The sequence below is a fragment of the Equus przewalskii genome, chromosome 5 (assembly GCF_037783145.1).
Source record: "Equus przewalskii isolate Varuska chromosome 5, EquPr2, whole genome shotgun sequence".
Lineage (NCBI taxonomy): Eukaryota > Metazoa > Chordata > Mammalia > Perissodactyla > Equidae > Equus > Equus przewalskii.
The window spans coordinates 36,814,264-36,832,656 of record NC_091835.1 but is presented as its reverse complement, the minus strand read 5'-3'; the positions used below and the strand labels follow the sequence as shown (position 1 = coordinate 36,832,656).

At 40.8% G+C, this 18,393-nt stretch overlaps 1 protein-coding gene across 3 annotated transcripts; it reads right to left on the bottom strand.

The window, feature by feature from the left end:
• Positions 1 to 449: 449 nt before the first annotated feature.
• APOBEC1 (apolipoprotein B mRNA editing enzyme catalytic subunit 1) lies at positions 450 to 17,389 on the bottom strand. Of its 3 annotated transcripts, XM_070619031.1 has the most exons (6): positions 17,355 to 17,389; positions 16,896 to 17,066; positions 5,605 to 5,632; positions 4,121 to 4,518; positions 3,179 to 3,297; positions 450 to 2,643 (listed from the first exon to the last, which is right to left on the bottom strand). In XM_070619031.1, exons 2-6 carry the CDS (start codon positions 16,909 to 16,911, stop codon positions 2,494 to 2,496), a joined length of 711 nt encoding a protein of 236 aa, XP_070475132.1. In that variant the 5' UTR covers positions 16,912 to 17,066; positions 17,355 to 17,389; the 3' UTR covers positions 450 to 2,493. The 3 variants fall into 3 exon arrangements, with proteins under 3 accessions (XP_070475132.1, XP_070475133.1, XP_070475134.1); XM_070619032.1 differs by having other exon boundaries at positions 16,896 to 17,359; XM_070619033.1 differs by lacking the exons at positions 5,605 to 5,632; positions 17,355 to 17,389 and having other exon boundaries at positions 2,317 to 2,643; positions 16,896 to 17,030.
• Positions 17,390 to 18,393: the final 1,004 nt, after the last annotated feature.

Here is an 18,393-nt window from a genome sequence, read left to right as displayed (position 1 = left end):
TATGATTCCAAGACTAAGTCACCAAAGACATGGCAATTTCCACCTCGGTCTCTCTTAGACCACTTGCTTTGTAGGAAGCCGGCTGCCATGTCATGAGAACACTTAAGCAGCCTTGCAGAGAGGCCTACATTGTGAGAAACTGAGACCCCCACCAACCACTAGCATCCAGTTGGCAACCATGTGAATGTGCCACCCAGGAAGCACATTCTCTAGTCTCAGTCAAGCGTTAAGATGAACGCAGCCCTGGCTAATAGCTTGACTGCAACCTCATGAGACATCCTGAGCCACAAACACACTGATAAGTTGCTCCTGAATTCCTGACCCAGAGAAACTGTGGCATAATAAATATTTGTTGCTGTCTTAAGCCACAAAGTATCAAACTAATTTGTCATACAACAGTAGATAACTCAATCTGTGATACTGCTGTTTGTGAAAATTTCTAGATTCTCTTTTTTAATCTCTTTTCCGCCCCAGCTTTATTGAGACATAATTGACACATAGCATTGTGTAAGTTTAAGGTGTATAACAGAATGATTTGATATATGTATATATTGAGAAATGATTACCACAATAAGGTGAGTTAACATACTCATCACCTCACATAGTTACAGGTATTTTTGTGTGTGGTAAGAACATTTAAGATCTATTCTCTTAGCAAATATCAAGTATACAATTCAGTATTAACTATAATCACGATGCTGTACATTACATCCCAAGAACTTATTCATCTTAAAACCGAGTTTGTGCCCTTTGACCACTGTCACCCCTGCCACTGGCCAGGACTAATCTGCTTTCTGTTTCTCTGAGTTTGTTCTGTTTTAGATTCCACGTACAAGTGAGGTCATACAATATTTGTCTTTCTCTGACTTATTCCACTTAGCATAACGCCCTCAAGATTCATCCATGTTGTTGCAAATAGCAGGATTTTCTTTTTTTATAGCTATATAATATTCCATTGTGTGCATGTGTGTGTGTGTGTATCACATCCTCTTTATCCATTCATTTCTTGATGGACACTTGGGTTGTTTTCGTGTCTTGGTTATTGTAAATAATACTTCAGTGAACATGAGGGTGCAGACATCTCTTTGAGATAGTGATTTCATTTCCTTCAGATATATACCCAGGAGTAAGATTGCTGAATGATATGGTAGCCATATTTTTAATTTTCTGAGGGCTCTCCATACTATTTTCCATAGTGGCTGCACCAATTTACATTTCCACCAACAGCGCACAGGGTTGTCACTTCTCCATACCCTCGCCAACACTTACCTCTTGTCTTTTTAATGATAACAATTTCAACAGATGTGAGGTGATATCTCATTGTGGTTTTGATTTCCCCGACGATTATTCATGTTCAATAACTTTCATGTAGCTGTTGGCCATTTAAATATCTTCTTTGGAAAAATGTCTATACAGGTCATTTGCCCATTTTTAAGTTGGATTATTTGTTTTTTTACTGATGAATTGTATGAGTTCATTATATATTTTGGATATTCGTCCCCATGAGATATGTAGTTCGCAAATATTTTCTCCCATTCTGTAGGCTGCCTTTTCATTTTGTTGATTGTTTCCTTTGCTGTGCAAAACTTTTCTAATTTGATGTAGTCCCACTTCTTTATTTTTGCTTTCGTGGCTTGTGCTTCTGGTGTCCTATTTATAAAATCATCGCCAAGACTAATGTCAAGGAATTATATCCCTATGTTTTCTTCTACAAGCTTTATGGTTTCATGTTTTACATTTCTTTAATTCATTTTGAATTAATTCTAAAGGAGTGATATAGGGCAGGGGTCCTGTTTCATTCTTTGCACGTGAATATCAGTTTTACAAGCACCGTTTATTGAAGACACTATTTTCTTGGCTTCCTTGCCAATATTAGTTGACTGTATAAACATGAGTTTATTTCTGGGCTCTCCATTTTGCTCCATTGGTCTATGTGTCTATTTTTATGCCAGTACCATACTGGTTTGATTGCTGTAGCTTTGTAACATAGTTTGAAATCAGGAAGTGTGATGCCTCCAGCTCTGTTCTTCTTTCTCAGGACTGCTTTTGCTATTCAGGATCTTTAGTGTTTCCGTACAACATTTAGGATTGTTTATCCTATTTCTGTAAAACACGCCATTGGACTCTTGATAGGGATTGCCTTGAATCTATAGATGCTTTGGGTAGTGTGAATGTTTTAATAATATTAATTCTTCTGATCTATGAACATAGGATATCTTTCCATTTATTTGTGTCTTCTTCAGTTTCTTTCATCAATGGCTTATATTTTTCAGTGTACTGATATTTCACTTCCTTGGTTAAATTTATTCCTAAGTATTTTATTGTTTTTGATGTTTATTGTAAATGAGATTGTTTTCTTTATTTCTTTTTCAGGTACTTTGCAGTTAGTATATGGAAACGCAAACTGAAAATGTTTAGATTCTAGTGGCGCTCACTCCTTAGTGGGTTATCATTGCTTCTTCTTGAAACAGTGCATACAAGGGATCATTCTATTCATCTCCAAGTCACAGGAAGTTGCACCAACCCTGTAGCTAAAAGGATATGGGGCGGAATCATTTGGTAATGGCAATTTTGAAGAGTGAGTCTGAAAAACGTAAGCTGATTCTGACATCTTCTTGAAATCATTAAACAGGGAGGGAGACTCTGGAATAAAAAAGAAGTCAGGATAATATTTTTCTTAATACTATTATTACCACAAACATTTTAAAATATCAGTTGGGAGACCATTGAACTACTTTCAAGAGACTACAATGAGACCACCTACATTTCTTCAATAGGATGACACACACCGATATGGGCAAGGGGACTATCTGCAATCTGAACAGCCAGTATGTGCTGCAATGACAACAACGACAACAACAACAATAATAATAAACTCGAATTAATATGAGACTGATGCGCCACCCACTGTGCCAAGAGGGCTGCTAAAATCTAATTAATATGGAATCCACATATATCTTAGACCACTTTCTCCATTCCCTTCTCCCATTTATTTCCCAGAAAGATATTTTCTTGTTCTCACATTTTCTTAAGATGAGTCAAGTAGTTAAATAACTACATCTCAATATACATGACAAAGAGATGGTGAGGAGAGCACATGTCAAAATTATCAGGAAAGAAGTTTGAAGAAGGATTTTTTTTTTTTGCATCAGAATCTTTATCCCTTAAAGTAACTTACTAGAATTATGCAGTGGAGTTCCAATGCATACAGCTTCATCCACAGAAGTGGGTATCTTGGCCAGTGAGCTTCTTTCCCAGGTGGGTAGTTGACAAAATTTCTCCAGCAGTGATCATATTCTAAGGAAACACAGCTCTTGGTTCATTCAACAAATACAATAGAAAGGTACTTAAAGAGAGCCCAACTTAAAAATATGCCGTATATAAAACCCTCTGGTCTACTTGCTGCTGGAGATGGGCTAGACTCCCTCAGAATCCCTAAAAAGAACAAAGCAGTTCATTGAAGATGGCCGAGAGGTCATAGTGGCCAGAATGGAGAAAGGAGTCATATACATCCTCCATGCCAAAAGCACTGCTGTCTGAAGGAAGCTGGTTTCTCTGCAGCTACACCAGCTGTTCAGAAAGCTCACTGGACCTGGTTTTGAAAATAAGAGTTAAAACCCTGGGAGGAGGAGTTGAGCCATGTGGAATACTCAAGTCTTTCTTATTTAAAAAAAAAAAAAAACTGTTATCTGGTACCAAAGTGTAACCTACAGACCCTCAGGCACTGCCCTGTGACTTCTCTGTATGACATCACGAGGGTGGCAAGTCCTGTTTATCTAGAGTTAGGAGTTGGTGGTTTGGCTAGTGCCGAACCCATGCATAGATTGGTTTACTAAATAAAAACCTTGTTAGGTATGTCCTCCAGAGAAAGATGAACAGTGGAGAGATTTTGATCTGGTGCTTTTTAAGAGATGGCAATTAAGAGCATAAGCACCAGAGAAGAAAGGAGTCATATTTTTGATACATTCCTTGTTTTGAGTTTCAGACCTAGCTCTTTCTCATATTACTTTGGACTTTCACTTCTGAAACTTCCAGTCTGGATAATCAATCTGCTGGCCTAGCAACTACTCCCACCATAGTGTCTCACAAACACTTACGCTTCTTTCTTTCTTATTTTTACCTGAGGTTCTCATAATCTGGATAGTCACACCACTGTTGATGAGGTCCCTGAGTCCTTGACGGTTTAGTCGGTCCATGTGCTGAAAAAGCCGTGCTACATAAATAACTAGCGTCACATTAGGGTGTTGACTCAAAAATTCCCTAATAGCCTTGGAGCATTCCCAACAGGGACTCCAGGACAAGAACCAGACGATGGAACAGCTGATGGACGGGCGCAAGTGTCTTTCTGAAGTGAATTTTTCTATAAAATTGATTTCAACATGCTTGGTGGTGTTTTTGCCTGAGTATCGCCAGATGTTATGGCTCATGCCCCACTTGATTTCATAGAGCAGACAGGCCTCTTTCCGGAGTTCTCTGGGGTCAAAGAAGGCTTCAAATTCCCAGGGCTGGATTCTTCTCCTGAAACATAAAAAGCACCCCCATGTTGTCACGCAATCTTTAGAGGGAACTTATGAGTCATTTCATGCTCCCCTCTTCTATCAAGCAGATCCAAAACATGACATCTCAGGAAACTTTTTTTTTCTATGCTGTGTCTCAGAATCATCTGAGGACATCCCTTTGGATTATCAGTGTTCCTCACAAACACTGAAGAGCTTTTTCTCCACTCCTGTTGTTTGGTTCCACACTCTCTATACCATGGCTTGTAGTCTTGAATTCAGGTATAAATGTGTCCTTGTTTCTCTTTTAAAGGTTTCTAATCTTTCGGTCTCACAGTTGGAGGGGCCGTGTTCCAATTGTTAATCTTCACTCATCTTCACTGGTTTCTAACTAGATTTTCTCAGGTGTAGAAGCCTCAAATTGCCAACCAGATTCTCTTGCCAAGTCTGGGAAGAGCGTAATTTAGCCTCAGGATTCTTCTGCATTAAATTCTGTATACCAATTTCTCATAGCAAAGAAATTCGAATTGCTCTCAATGGCATGTTTAAATTTAACACTCTCTGTGTATCAAAGCTGTGACTCAGGGGAACTCAGGCTTGTGCTGACGACTCTTCTTTGCAATATGGTTGAGTCAGAAGCTTAATACCTCCTCATATTTCCCACTCACCCCTAAAGCATCATATTCATTTGTCACATAGATCAGTCCTTCCACCTATCATGAGAGGCTATATTTTCTGACGAAAGTCTTCTTGTTATAATGATATGTATGGAAAACAGGCATACAGTATAAAAGAGGAAGATGAAATCAAAGTGACAAGTGAGTACCCTGGACCCAATGGCTATAGACACATTTGATCTAAAGAGAGCAGAGCAATATTAAGACAATAACAGAACAAAGCTGGAAGATAATTTATTTACACAGAAACTAAAAGACATAGGAGCAAAGACATAGAAAGCAATAATCACAGAGAATGAGTTTGGAAGAGGCAAAAAGAAAACCTGGTAAAAGGGGAAAGGAACAATAAGGAAAGCTATAGACCTCCAGCTCTGAAATACCCATTTCTTCTTGGTTGAATTAAATGCGAACTATGATAGTATTCTTCTTACCTCAAGGTGGCATCTGCAGCCAAAGGACCTGTTGACCAAGAGATGCTCATGTCAAATAAAGCCCATATACAAGTTGAGCTGCTAAGAAAAAAGTCTCTATTCTTCTAAACCTTAAAAGCATATCAGAAAATGGAATTAAAGATTTTTCTCCTGTATTAATTGAATTGGACCAGCTCATTGAATCAAGAAAAGCAAAGTTTTAAGGGCTTTGCTGAAATTTGCCTAGTCCCAAACCAGGTAATCCTCCTTAAGGCTCCAACAAGAATGATTAAGTGGGGGCTGGCCCTGTGGCCAAGTGGTTAAGCTCGCACACTCTGCTTTGGCAGCTCAGGGTTCCACTGGTTCGGATCCTGGGCACAGACATGGCGCCGCTCATCAAGCCATGCTGAGGTGGCGTCCCACATAGCACAACCAGGGGCTCTCACAACTAGAATATACAACTATGTACTAGGGGGCTTTGGGGTGAAGAAGAAGAAGAAAAGAAAAAAAGATTGGCAACAGACATTAGCTCAGGTGCCAATCTTTAAAAAAAAAAAAAAGACTGATTAAGCACAATGGGAAAATCATTCCTCAGAGACTCCTAGATATAATTTCTTTCTTTCTTTCTTTCTTTTTTTTTTTTTGAGGAAGATTAGCCCTGAGCTAACATCCGCTGCCAATCCTCCTCTTTTTGCTGAGGAAAACTGGCCCTGAGCTAACATCCATGCCCATCTTCCTCTACTTAATGTGTGAGATGCCTGCCACAGCATGGCTTGACAAGCGGTGCATAGTTCTGCACCCGGGATTCAAACCAGCGAACCCTGGGCCTCTTAAGTGGAACAGGCAAACTTAACCACTGTGCCACCGGGCCATCCCACCAGGTGTAATATCTATGTGCCCCACAGCATCCTATACTTCCTTCATCATAGCAATTATCATGCTATGATTGCCTATTTACATGCCTATAATAACACTGACTTGTAGATTATGCAGGATATGGATTATGTACATCTTGTTATAAACCCCTGCACTGCCTGAAAGGTGTTGGTTAGTAGCAGATATTTATTGAATAAATGACTGAATAAACTTTACTACTATCCACTACAGAATAGCTAAATGTATATATATAATAACAATACTGTGCAGAGAAACTGGATCTCTCATACATTGCTGGGAGGAATGTAAATTGGTACAGTCACTCTGGGAAACAGTTTAGCAATTTCTTAGGAAAAAAATTTAAAATGCGACTACCATATACAGCCCAGCAATTGCACTCCTGAGCATTTATCTTGGAGACAGGAAAACTTAGGTTCGCGCAAAAGCCTTTACATAAATGTTCGTATCAGCTTTGTTTGTGATACGTAAAAACTGGAATCAGCCCGGATGTCCTTCAATAGGTGAATGGTAAACACTCTGTGGTACATCTATACTGTGGAATACTACTCAGCAATCAAAAGGAACAGACGACTGATGCATGCAACAACTTGGATGACTCTCCAGGGAATTATGCTGAGTGAGAACAAAGCCAATCTCAAAAGTCTGTGTACTGTATGATTCCACTTATATAACGTATTGAAATGACAAAATTTTAGAAATGAGGACAGATCAGTGGTTGTCAAGGGTTAGGGACAGGGGTGGGGCAGGATGGAGGAAGGTTTGGCTATAAAAGGGCAGTAAAAGCTATCTGAACTGTTGGAACTGTTCAGATCTGACTGTGGTGTTGGATACACAAACCTATACAGGTGACAAAGTTGCATAAAACTAAATACACACACACACACAAATGAGTACAAGTGAAACAGGAAATCTGGATGAAATTGATGGATTGGGTCAATGTTAATATCTTGGTTGTGATACTATTCTACAGTTTTACAAAATGTAACCATTGAGGAGAACTGAGCAAGGTGATAAGGAATCTCTCTATCGTATTTCTTAAAACTGCATGTTTTAGGGGCCGGCCCTATGGCTGAGTGGTTAAGTTCACGCACTCCACTTCAGCAGCCCAAGGTTTTGCTGGTTTGGATGCTGGGCACAGACGTGGCACTGCTTGTCAGGCCACACTGAGGCAGCATCCCTCATGCCACAACCAGAAGGACCCACAACTAAAAATATACAACTATGTTCTGAGGGTTTTGGGAAGAAAAAGGGAAAATAAAACCTCTTAAAAAAACTGCATGTTTTAAAGTATGATTATCTCTATTAAAATTACAATATAATGTAAAGGTCTTTGGTAGTATGGAGAGAAGATAGGATACCATTGGCTTAATATACATATGTTTTTGAAACCACAAGTCAAGAGGAAGCAGAGGGGCCGGCCAGTGGCAGAGTGGTTAAGTTCGCACACTCCGCTTCGCTGGCCCAGGGTTTCTCTGGTTTGGATCCTGGGCGCGGACATGGCACCACTCATCAGCCCATGCTGAGGCGGCAGCCCACATGCTACAACTAGAAGGGCCCACAACTGAAAATACACAACTATGTACTGGGGGGCTTTGGAGAGAAAAAGCAGAAAAAAAAGAGGAAGGAGAAAAGATATCTGCATAAGTGATAAGAGTAAAGAAAAATCATTTGCAAAGAATGTATGGAAATATATTAATGAACCAGCAAAAGAGAACTAGGCTTCAACTGGAGCGCAGTGGTTGCTGAAGGCATTGACAGCAAAATGCTGCTGCATAGAGGATCTCAATGGTGGCAAAAGTCTCCCATTGACTCAAGTAGGAGGACTCGACTGGAAGTAGGAGAGAAAGAAGCATCACTACCCTTAGGGAAAGAACTGAACTGTAGGATCAGCAGCAGAATTGGGAGCTGGGAAGTAAAAGTTGTTGTGGGTATGGCTGTCGCCTGAGTTGCCAAGGTTTCAGCAAATGAGGATAATCCTTATCCCTCCTTCAGCTACTCCCTGCAATAGCCAAGAGCCCTGGTTGGTCCCTGTGCCCCACAATTTGCTATCACATGGAGCATAACACCAAGAACAGCCAAGAAGAGAGCACCAGGGACCAGCAAGCAAGCCACCCCTGGAACATGGCAAACTATATTCTGTATGGGGCGGAAGGGGAGGTTCACTTAGTTATTTCCAACAATTGTTAATTGAGCCTGCTAAATTGGCACTCTTCTAAGTACAAGAACAGGGAAAAAAGCAAGACTTTATCTTCATGTTCATAGAGCTTGTATTCTAAAGGGGGAGAGAGGGGGTCGCCCCGTGGTGAAGTGGTTGAGTTTGTGCGCTCCGCTGTGGCGGCCCAGGGTTTCACCGGTTCGGATCCTGGGTGCGGACATAGCACCACTCATCAAGCCATGCTGAGGTGGGTCCCACATGCCACAACTAGAAGGACCCACAACTAAAAATATACAACTATGTACCGGAGGGCTGTGGGGAGAAAAAGGAAAAAAAGGGGGGAAGATTGGCAACAGTTTTTAGCTCAGGTGCCAATCTTTTTTTTTTAATTAATTAATTAACTTTTTTGAGGAAGATTAGCCCTGAGCTAACTGCTGCCAATCCTCCTCTTTTTGCTGAGGAAGACTGGCCCTGAGCTAACATCCGTGCCCATCTTCCTCTACTTTATACGTGGAACACCTACCACAGCATGGCTTTTGCCGAGCGATGCCATGTCTGTACCTGGGATCTGAACCGGTAAACCCCAGGCCACCAAGAAGTGGAACATGCGAACTTAACTGCTGCGCCACCGGGCCAGCCCCTTAGGTTCCAATCTTTAAAAAAATAAATAAATAAAGGGGGAGAGAGACAATAAGTAAACAAACACACATGTAAAGTCAGTAGCGACAAGTGCTATGGAAAGTGTCGTAAGGGACAGAAGGTGATCGCGGAAGGAGGCTACCTTGGAGGGGTTGGTCAGGCAAGGCTTTTTGAAGAGGGATATTTAGGGGCCGGCCTGGTGGCGCAGCAGTTAAGTGTGCACGTTCCTTGACTTGATGAGCAGTACATAGGTCCGCATCCGGGATCCGAACCGGCAAACCCTGGATGGCAGCATCCCATGTATAAAATAGAGGAAGATGGGCATGGATGTTAGCTGAGGGTTAATCTTCCTCAAAAAAAAAAAGAAATCAAGTGTTGGAAATCCCATCCCCTGCAGCAACCAGGGAAGATTGGCTCTTACTACTGGCAACACTTACCCAAACAGACATTGCCACAAAACTATTATTATATCTCCTATCTATTCTCCTAAGGGCCCTTCTGCCGTTCCTAAAAGTCATTTGTTTCTCCATAAGTGCCTTTTCTCTTCTCCCTTTCCCCTATTAAGAAATCATTGGTTTTCCCATAAGTATGCTTCTCCCTCTACACTTCTCCTACTAAGATGGTATAAAAGCCCCAAATTCTAATTGTCTCCTTGAGTCGCCTTTTTTTTTTTTTTGAGGAAGATTAGCTCTGAGCTAACATCTATGCTAATCCTCCTCTATTTTGTGTGTGGGATGCCTCCAGAGCATGGCAGACGAGCAGAGTAGGTCCGCCCCCAGCATCCAAAGTCACGAACCCCAAGCCACTGAAGTGGAGTGTTCAGAACTCTAACCACTCGGCCAGGGGGCCAGCCCCTTCCTTGAGTCACTTTTTTGTGAACTCCTGTATGTAATTTTGTCTTTTCTCTTGCTAATCTGTCTTTTGTCAGTTTAATTCACAGGCCCCCAAAAGCAGAATCTAAGAGAACAGAAGAAAAGTTTTTCCTCCTGAGCAGTGTGTGTGTGTGTGACATCTGTACATTTGTCCTAGATGGTAGAGGGATGGCAGGGAGTGGAGCTGTGTGTGGTGCAGCTTCCTGTAGATGGAAAATGGCTCTAGCTGGGGTGAGAGACTAAGAACAGAGATTAGCCAGATAGCCAGGAAAGAGGACAGAGTCAGCAAACACTATCCTAAGTGTGGCCTGAAGAATAAACCTGTCACCCTTAAAAGAAGGAATAGGAAACTTGAGCACTGAGATGGAAGAGGAAGGGGATAGCTGACACCTTGGGATGGGCACTGCTCAGACTGTAATCCAAATTGGGGCCCTTGAACCAGCTGGTCCACTCAGAGGGGAACTTACCTATAAAAGAAGGTCATATTGATGATGAGAGGACAGTTCCTCTGCAGGAGGTGAAGCAGCAGTGAGAACTTTAGAAAGAGATTGAGATATATTCTCAGTATCTGCCCCTAGGATTCAAGGCCACATGAGTTGGGACGATTTTGTAAGTGAGCAAAAGTGAGGCCATCTTGTGATGCTAAATGGCCCTGGCCCCTTCTCTGTGTGACTGCTCACTGCTCTGTACATACTCTAGAAAATTCACATGCTCTCCTGATTTATGGCCTCCACTTACGTATGTACTCCCTTATGGCTTGATAGATTGAAACTTTGCTCTACGAGTTTCTCTCCAGGAACAGGCTGACCACAGGCAGGAAACACACCTACAAGGTATCCACCACAGCTGACAGAAGAATGGAACAATAAAAGACCCTGGAGTCCATCGTGCCTGAAGGAAACCCCCTCCTTACTGCTCATTTTCCCTAGATAACTACCTCAAGATTCTGTAATTTTTGAAGATGGTTTGTTTGAGGCATTATTCTGCCATCTTCCCAATTATGCTGGCTAATCTAATTAAAGCTTCCTTTCTGGATCCCTAACTCGTTGTGACTGAGTGGCCCAGACTGCGGCAAGCAGAGGGAGCCCATTGCCTGTTATCAGTTTGAGGGATGAAAACACACCACCTTCATCACCACTCTTATTCAATACAGTGCTGGAGGTTTTGGCCAGAGCAATTAGGCAACAGAAAGGAATAAAAGGAATCCAAACAGGGAGTGAAGAAGTGAAATTCTCACTGTTTGCAGACAATGTGATCTTATACATAGAAAACCCTAAAGACTCCATTAGAAAACTAATAGAAATAATTAACAACTACAGTAAATTTGCAGGGTACAAAATCAACTTACAAAAAACAGTTGCCTTTCTATACTCTAATAATGAACTTACAGAAAGAGAACTCAAGAATACAATTCCATTTACAATTGCAAAAAAAGAATAAAATATCTAGGAATAAATTTAACCAAGGAGGTGCAGGACTTATACAAGGAAAACTATAAGACATTATTGAAAGAAATAGATGGTGACATAAAGAGGTGGAAAGAGATTCCATGCACATGTATTGGAAGAATAAACATAGTTAAAAGGTCCTTACTACCCAAAGCAATCTACAGATTCAGTGCAATCCCAATCAGAATCCCAATGACATTCTTCACGGAAATAGAACAAAGAATCCCAAAATTCATAAGGGGCAACCAAAGACCCCGAATTGTTAAAACAATCCCGAGGAAAAAGAACAAAGCTGGAGGCATCAAAATCCTTGACTTCAAAATGTACTACAAAGCCATAGTGATCAAAACAGCATGGTACTGGTACAAAAACAGACACACAGATCAATGGAACAGAACTGAAAGCCCAGAAATAAAACCACACATCTATGGACAGCTAATCTTCGACAAAGGTGCCAAGAACATACAATGGAGAAAAGACAGTCTCTTCAATAAATGGTGTTGGGAAAACTGGACAGCCACATGCAAAAGAATGAAAGTAGACCATTATCTCATGCCATACACAAAAATAAACTCAAAATGGATCAAAGACTTGAAGATAAGTCCTAAAACCATAAAACTTCTGGAAGATAATATAGGTAGTACACTCTTTTTTTTTAAATTAAATTAAATTAAATTAAATTTTTTTTTGAGGAAGATTAGCCCTGAGCTAACTTCTGCCAAATTCTCCTCTTTTTGCTGAGGAAGACTGGCCCTGAGCTAATATCCATGCCCATCTTCCTCTACTTTATACGTGGGACACCTACCACAGCATGGTGTGCCAAGCGGTGCCATGTCTGTACCCAAGATCCGAACAGGCGAACCTCGGCCTGCTGAGAAGTAGAACATGCGCACTTAACTGCTGCACCACCGGGCCAGCCCCGGTAGTACACTCTTTGACATCAAACTTAAGAGGATCTTTTCGAATACCATGTCCTCTCAGACAAGGGAAACAAAAGAAGAAATAAACAATGGGACTTCATCAGACTAAAGAGCTTCTGCAAGGCAAAAGAAACTAGGATCAAAACAAAAAGACAACCCACCAATTGGGAGAAAACATTTGCAAATCATACATCCGACAAGGGGTTAATTTCTATAATATGAAAGGAACTCACACAACTGCACAACAAAAAAACAAACAGCCTGCTCAAAAAATGAGCAGAGGATATGAACAGACATTTTTCCAAAGAAAACACACAGATGGCCAATAAACACATGAAAAGATGCTCAACATCGCTAATCATCAAGGAAATGCAAATCGAAACTACACTAAGATACCACCTAACATGGGTTAAAATGGCTATAATCACTAAGACTAAAAATAACAAATGTTGGAGAGGGTGTGGAGAAAAGGGAACCCTCATACACTGCTGGTGGGAATGCAAACTGGTGCAGCCACTATGGAAAACGGTATGGAGGTTCCTCAAAAAACTGAAAATAGAAATACCATATGACCCAGCCATCCCACTACTGGGTATCTACCCAAACAACTTGAAGTCAATAATCCAAAGTAACATATGCACCACTATGTTCATTGCAGCACTATTCACAATAGCCAAGACATGGAAGCAACCCAAGTGCCCATCGACTGATGATTGGATAAAGAAGATGTGGTATATATACATAATGGAATACTACTCAGCCATAAAAAAAGACAAAATCATCCCATTTGCAACAATACGGAAGGACCTAGAGGGAATTATGCTAAGCGAAATAAACCAGACTGAGAAAGACAGATGATTTCAGTCATATGTGGAATGTAAGCAAACACACAGACAAAGAAAACAGTTTAGTGGTTGCCAGGGGACAGGGGGTGGGGGTGGGCACAGGGAGTGAAGGGGAGCACTTATGTGGTGACAGTCAAGAAATAATGTACAACTGAAATTTCACAATGATGTAAACTATTATGAACTCAATAAAAAAAGGGAAAAAAAGAACTGTTAAAAAGATTTACCACAGAGAGAATTATTTTGAGCAAAGAAAGATATATTAAGATGGGAGAAGGAGTGGTAAAAAAAAGAAAGAAATGTGCGGCTAAAACTAAAGAAACAACTATTGTATTTTTAAAATGACTGTGTCTGGCAGTAAAAATTACTATAATAGTACATGAAACAGGATGCAAATTGTAATAAAACTGTCTGAGGTTCTCGTATTGTTTGGGAGAAATACGTCAAAATTGATTGGATTTATGCTTTTTTTTTTTTTTGAGGAAGATTAGCCCTGAGCTAACATCTGCTGCCAATCCTCCTCTTTTTGCTGAAGAAGACTGGCCCTGTGCTCACATCCGTGCCCACCTTCCTCTACTTTATATATAGGACGCCTACCACAGCACAGCATGCCAAGCGGAGGCATGTCCACAGCTGGGATCCAAACCGGCGACCCCCAGGCCACTGAAGTGGAATGTGTGCACTTACCCACTGTGCCACCAGCCAGCACTGGATTTACACTTTAATTAAGATTTAAGTATGCGTTGTAAGGGTATGCACCAAAATAATAGAAAAAAAATAGTGTGCTATTTCTGAACCAAAAGAGAAGAAAAAGGAAAATAAAATAACAAAACAAGACAGAAACTTGATAAATCAAAAAGAAGACAAGAAAGGAGAAGAAAAAAGGAAAAGGAAAAGAATAAATCAAAACAGAATAATAATATCATCATCTAAAATTTAAAACCAGGTAATTCTCGCTGCTCTGTAGAAAATGATTTTGGAGAGAGGGAGCATGGAAGTGGAGTCAGCCATGCAGGATTGTGGCTGTGGCCATGGAAGCATTGAGAAGTGGTCAGCTTTGGGATCTATTTTGGAAATAAAGCTATAGGACTTGCTGATGCTCAGATACTGTTCTTGAGACTACTTTTTACTACTTTTGACAATGTCTGTTTTTTTTAAAGTAGGTAAGATCATTTCTTTTATGATTCTCTTCCTTAAGAGGCCTTGAACTGGTCTGTTGTCTATAAGTCCATGGCCCTTGATAGGAAAAGTTTCCCTGCTCTGCTGGAAGATGGTCACTAACTCTTTGTTGCACCACTCAGGACGATTTGGAGCTTGCTTCAAGTCCTTAAATCTTTCCCATCCCATTTGCAGACTCGTCTCCTTTACCCCTTTGGAGTCACTTACATTGCAGTCTTAAGCTACTGCACGCTCATTCAGTGTTAGAAGCTGTAAAGAAGCTGTGACAGGAAAGGTAGTGGAATGAGCTGGATAACAGCTACTAATTTGTATATTATTTGTACTAGGATAAAAAATCCCACCTGTGGCTGAGAGTAGAGCCACCTTTGAAAGAACAGACGAGGTTAACTGGTAGGAGAAACATAGCAAGAGGGTATCATGTTGGTTTTACAATAACGAGAGAAGCTTTGGAAATGGGTAGGGAGCATTGTCACAACACACAGCAAAAGAGATCTACCTGGACAAGAGTAATCATAATAATAGAAGTAGTTTAAATGATAGCATTGCCGAACATCTGCTGGTGCCAGATGCTGTGTATGAGATTTCTAACCCTTCCAACAACGCTAGAAGGGAGATTTTGTGCCCATTTTACAGACAAGGAAGCTGAAGCTCAGAGATCATCTTGTCCAAGGCTGTCTAATTCAGGTCCGGATTTATCTGACTCAGAAGCCAATACGCTTTGCATTATAGCATCTTTTATAGGTTCACAGGTGGCTGAGTTTAGATGGTGAAATAGACAACAGAAAAGACACAGATTTGGACAGCGATGTGAGAGATAAGACAGAGGAAACAGCCCTTAGATCTTCAAATTAGAATGCTGGCTAAGAGGACGGGCCTATCACTAAGTGGTGAGAAGAGAGACAGGCTGGCATCCAGCTTCTATGTACTGGAGGAGTTCAACAAATTTCTCATGTATTTCAACTTATTTAAACTAATTACTATACCCCTAACTTCTAGCTGTATGCTGAAAAAAATAGAAGATAATCATTTGATAGCCTCTTTTATTTTGTGTCAAATGAAAAACAACAAGGAAACAAGGTGCTTTTTCAAAGTTTATTTCAGATAAACCCAACTACGGTCATTATGGTGTTCAGTTGTTACAGGTGTAAGGATATACTGGATAAATCACCATATAAGAAAAGTTTGCCCTTTTTGGCAGCTTGATATATTTCCTTTTAAGAAGCAATAAGAATTATATAACTTCTTTCCTTTTTTTTTTTTTTTAAACTGTTTAGAAGTTCAGAGGAAAATACAATGCTCAATTATAGTATTTATATTAGCTTGGTGTTTATTTTTTTGTAAGTCACTTCAAATCTGTTTTGGAAAAATTAAAGTTCAGATAAAAGCAAAAAAAAAAAAAAAGGAAAAGAAAAGACCACCTTGAGAGGAAAGTCCAGGAAAATCACCCAGATAGTTCAACTAAATAATATCTTTAGTCTTTCCACGAACATGCCACTCACCAGAGAATTGTAATAGAGGGAAAATATAACGGAGACAAAAAATGTTACTTAAAACCCAAGAGTGCTATCTGTATTATCTCCCAGCACATTCTGCCCACACTTTTGCAATCATCTTTTAGCTGATTGTGCTTCCAGTCTTTTCTGCTTCCAGTCCAAAAGGCATCAGATGTCAGGTAAATATTAAAGTGCTATGTTAGTATCTCTATGCTATTCACAAATTCTCCAGAGATTCTCCTGCCAACAAGGTCAGCTTCAATTTCCTCAGCCTGATAGCACTTCAATTTTGCTTTCTCATTTATTTCCATAAACTTTTCTCTAGCCTAACTAGTTTACTCATCATATTCCAAGCACAATCTCTGTCAATTCTCTCAAACTCTTTGTGTCAGTCAACCTGGAATCTCCTCCCCGTCTTTGCCAATCCAAATTCTACCCTTCTTTTCGGATCCGACTCAAATCCCGCCTCATCTGTGAACCATTTCCTTCCACAGCCTGACATGTTCCAGCTCCCCCGTGAGCTTTTCCAACATTAGGTAACTGAATCTTCACTTATCGATGAACATGCCCTGTGCTACCATTCCTGTGACTGTCTTAAATGATTCTTTAACAGTTGTATTTTTTACCTAATTTTTTATTATGGTGAAACAGGCATTGATTTACTGTCATTTGATCAAAATCATTTGTGGACATGAATAGTTAAAAATAATAATAAACCTTATTTAAGAATAATATTACTATATCAATAAATAGGAAAGTTGGACGTTGCCCAAGGACACAAGCACAAGTAGGACACACACAGAGTTTTTGCACTTTCCAAGAATATGAAACATGCCTGCCTCCCCCACCCCCAGTTCATTTTACCTTTGTCAGAAGCCATGGCGCTCTGTCACTGGACTTTTTCCCCTGGAGCTATATATTGTGCTGATTGCTCCTGCCAGCAACATGCCTGAACACTGTTTCTTCAGGTGTGACCACTGCCACCTGCTTGGGCAGATGACTCATTCCTGACGGGGCAGTCACTGGGTATCTAGACTGTACAAACAGGTAGCAGATTATGAGGGAAATTGGTGTAGGGATTTGCATCAATGGTTGATAAGAAAGCTTATGATGCAAATAGCATAAATCCTCTAGAGTAGATTACCGAGGATATCCGAATTCCAAAGTTCTTCCCTAGTAACATCTGAATTTAGTAACCTATCCCTTCACTTTTAATTAAAGTTAAGGCACCACTGATTCATCATTCTTTATTGGAGAGGAGAGAGAAAGAGCAAAGGGAAGAGAGAATTAACCTGTTTCTATAACCTGAGGTTTTCATGTTACCTGGTGAAGACACCGTGGCCTTGCCCTTTAACTATTATTCACTTATTTCTGACTTCCTCTTATTTCGCTCTTTGCCCCAAATTCTGTTGGAAAGGGGAGGGGCACTGTTAAATAGAAAATCAGAAGGACTTTGGCCTCTGAGTCAGATAATGAGTGTACAAGTCCTGAGTGATCTCTCTCCCTCCGTGAAGCTAACACTAGGTGTATGGTCAGGTCCACTTCTGCTTTTTTACCCTCCTTGGAAAAATGAATGCTATCCTCCCGATTGCCATTGCCCCCTATGGCCTCACCCCTCCGGGTTTCAGCACACACTCCCAGAATTGAAGTCACTCTCAAGACCTAAGGCTTCATCGAGTTCTCAAATCTAGAGCCCCCGAACTTTGAATCTCAAGTCCCATGAACCTTAGACCCGAGCCCTAAATAGAAGACTTTAATTAATTATGAAAATCATCTGGAGACTCCACAAGACGAAGCGATTGTCTGGGGTGACAGGTGAGAGTGTTATAGAAGGGGCCGAAGTCCCACGTCATGAACGAAGATCCTTCAGAAACCAAGAGTTTCAAAGTTAGGCATGTGTGGGAAGTAGAATCATGGCCCCTCAAAGATATCCTGGAATCTCTGTTACCTTAAAATGGCACAAAGGACTTTGCAGCTGTGAGTAAGGGAAGGATTTTGAGGTAGCGAGATTATCCTGGATCATCTGGGTGGTCCCCGTGTTATCACAAGGGTCCTTATACAAGGGATGCAGAAGGGTCAGTCACAGAAGGACACGTGAAGATGGAAGCAGAGACCTGAGTGATGTGATTACTGTTTGGAAGGGGGCCACGATTCAAGGAATGTGAGCAGCCTCTTCGAAGCTGGAAAAGGGGAGGAAATGGATGCTCCCCAGAGTGTCCTGGAGAAATGCTGTCCTGATGACACCTTGACTTTAGTCCAGGGAGACCCTATTTTGTATTTCTGACCGCCAGAGCTGTAAGAATTTATGTTGAGGGGCTGGCCCCATGGTGGAGTGCTTAAGTTCTCGAGCTCTGCTTCAGTG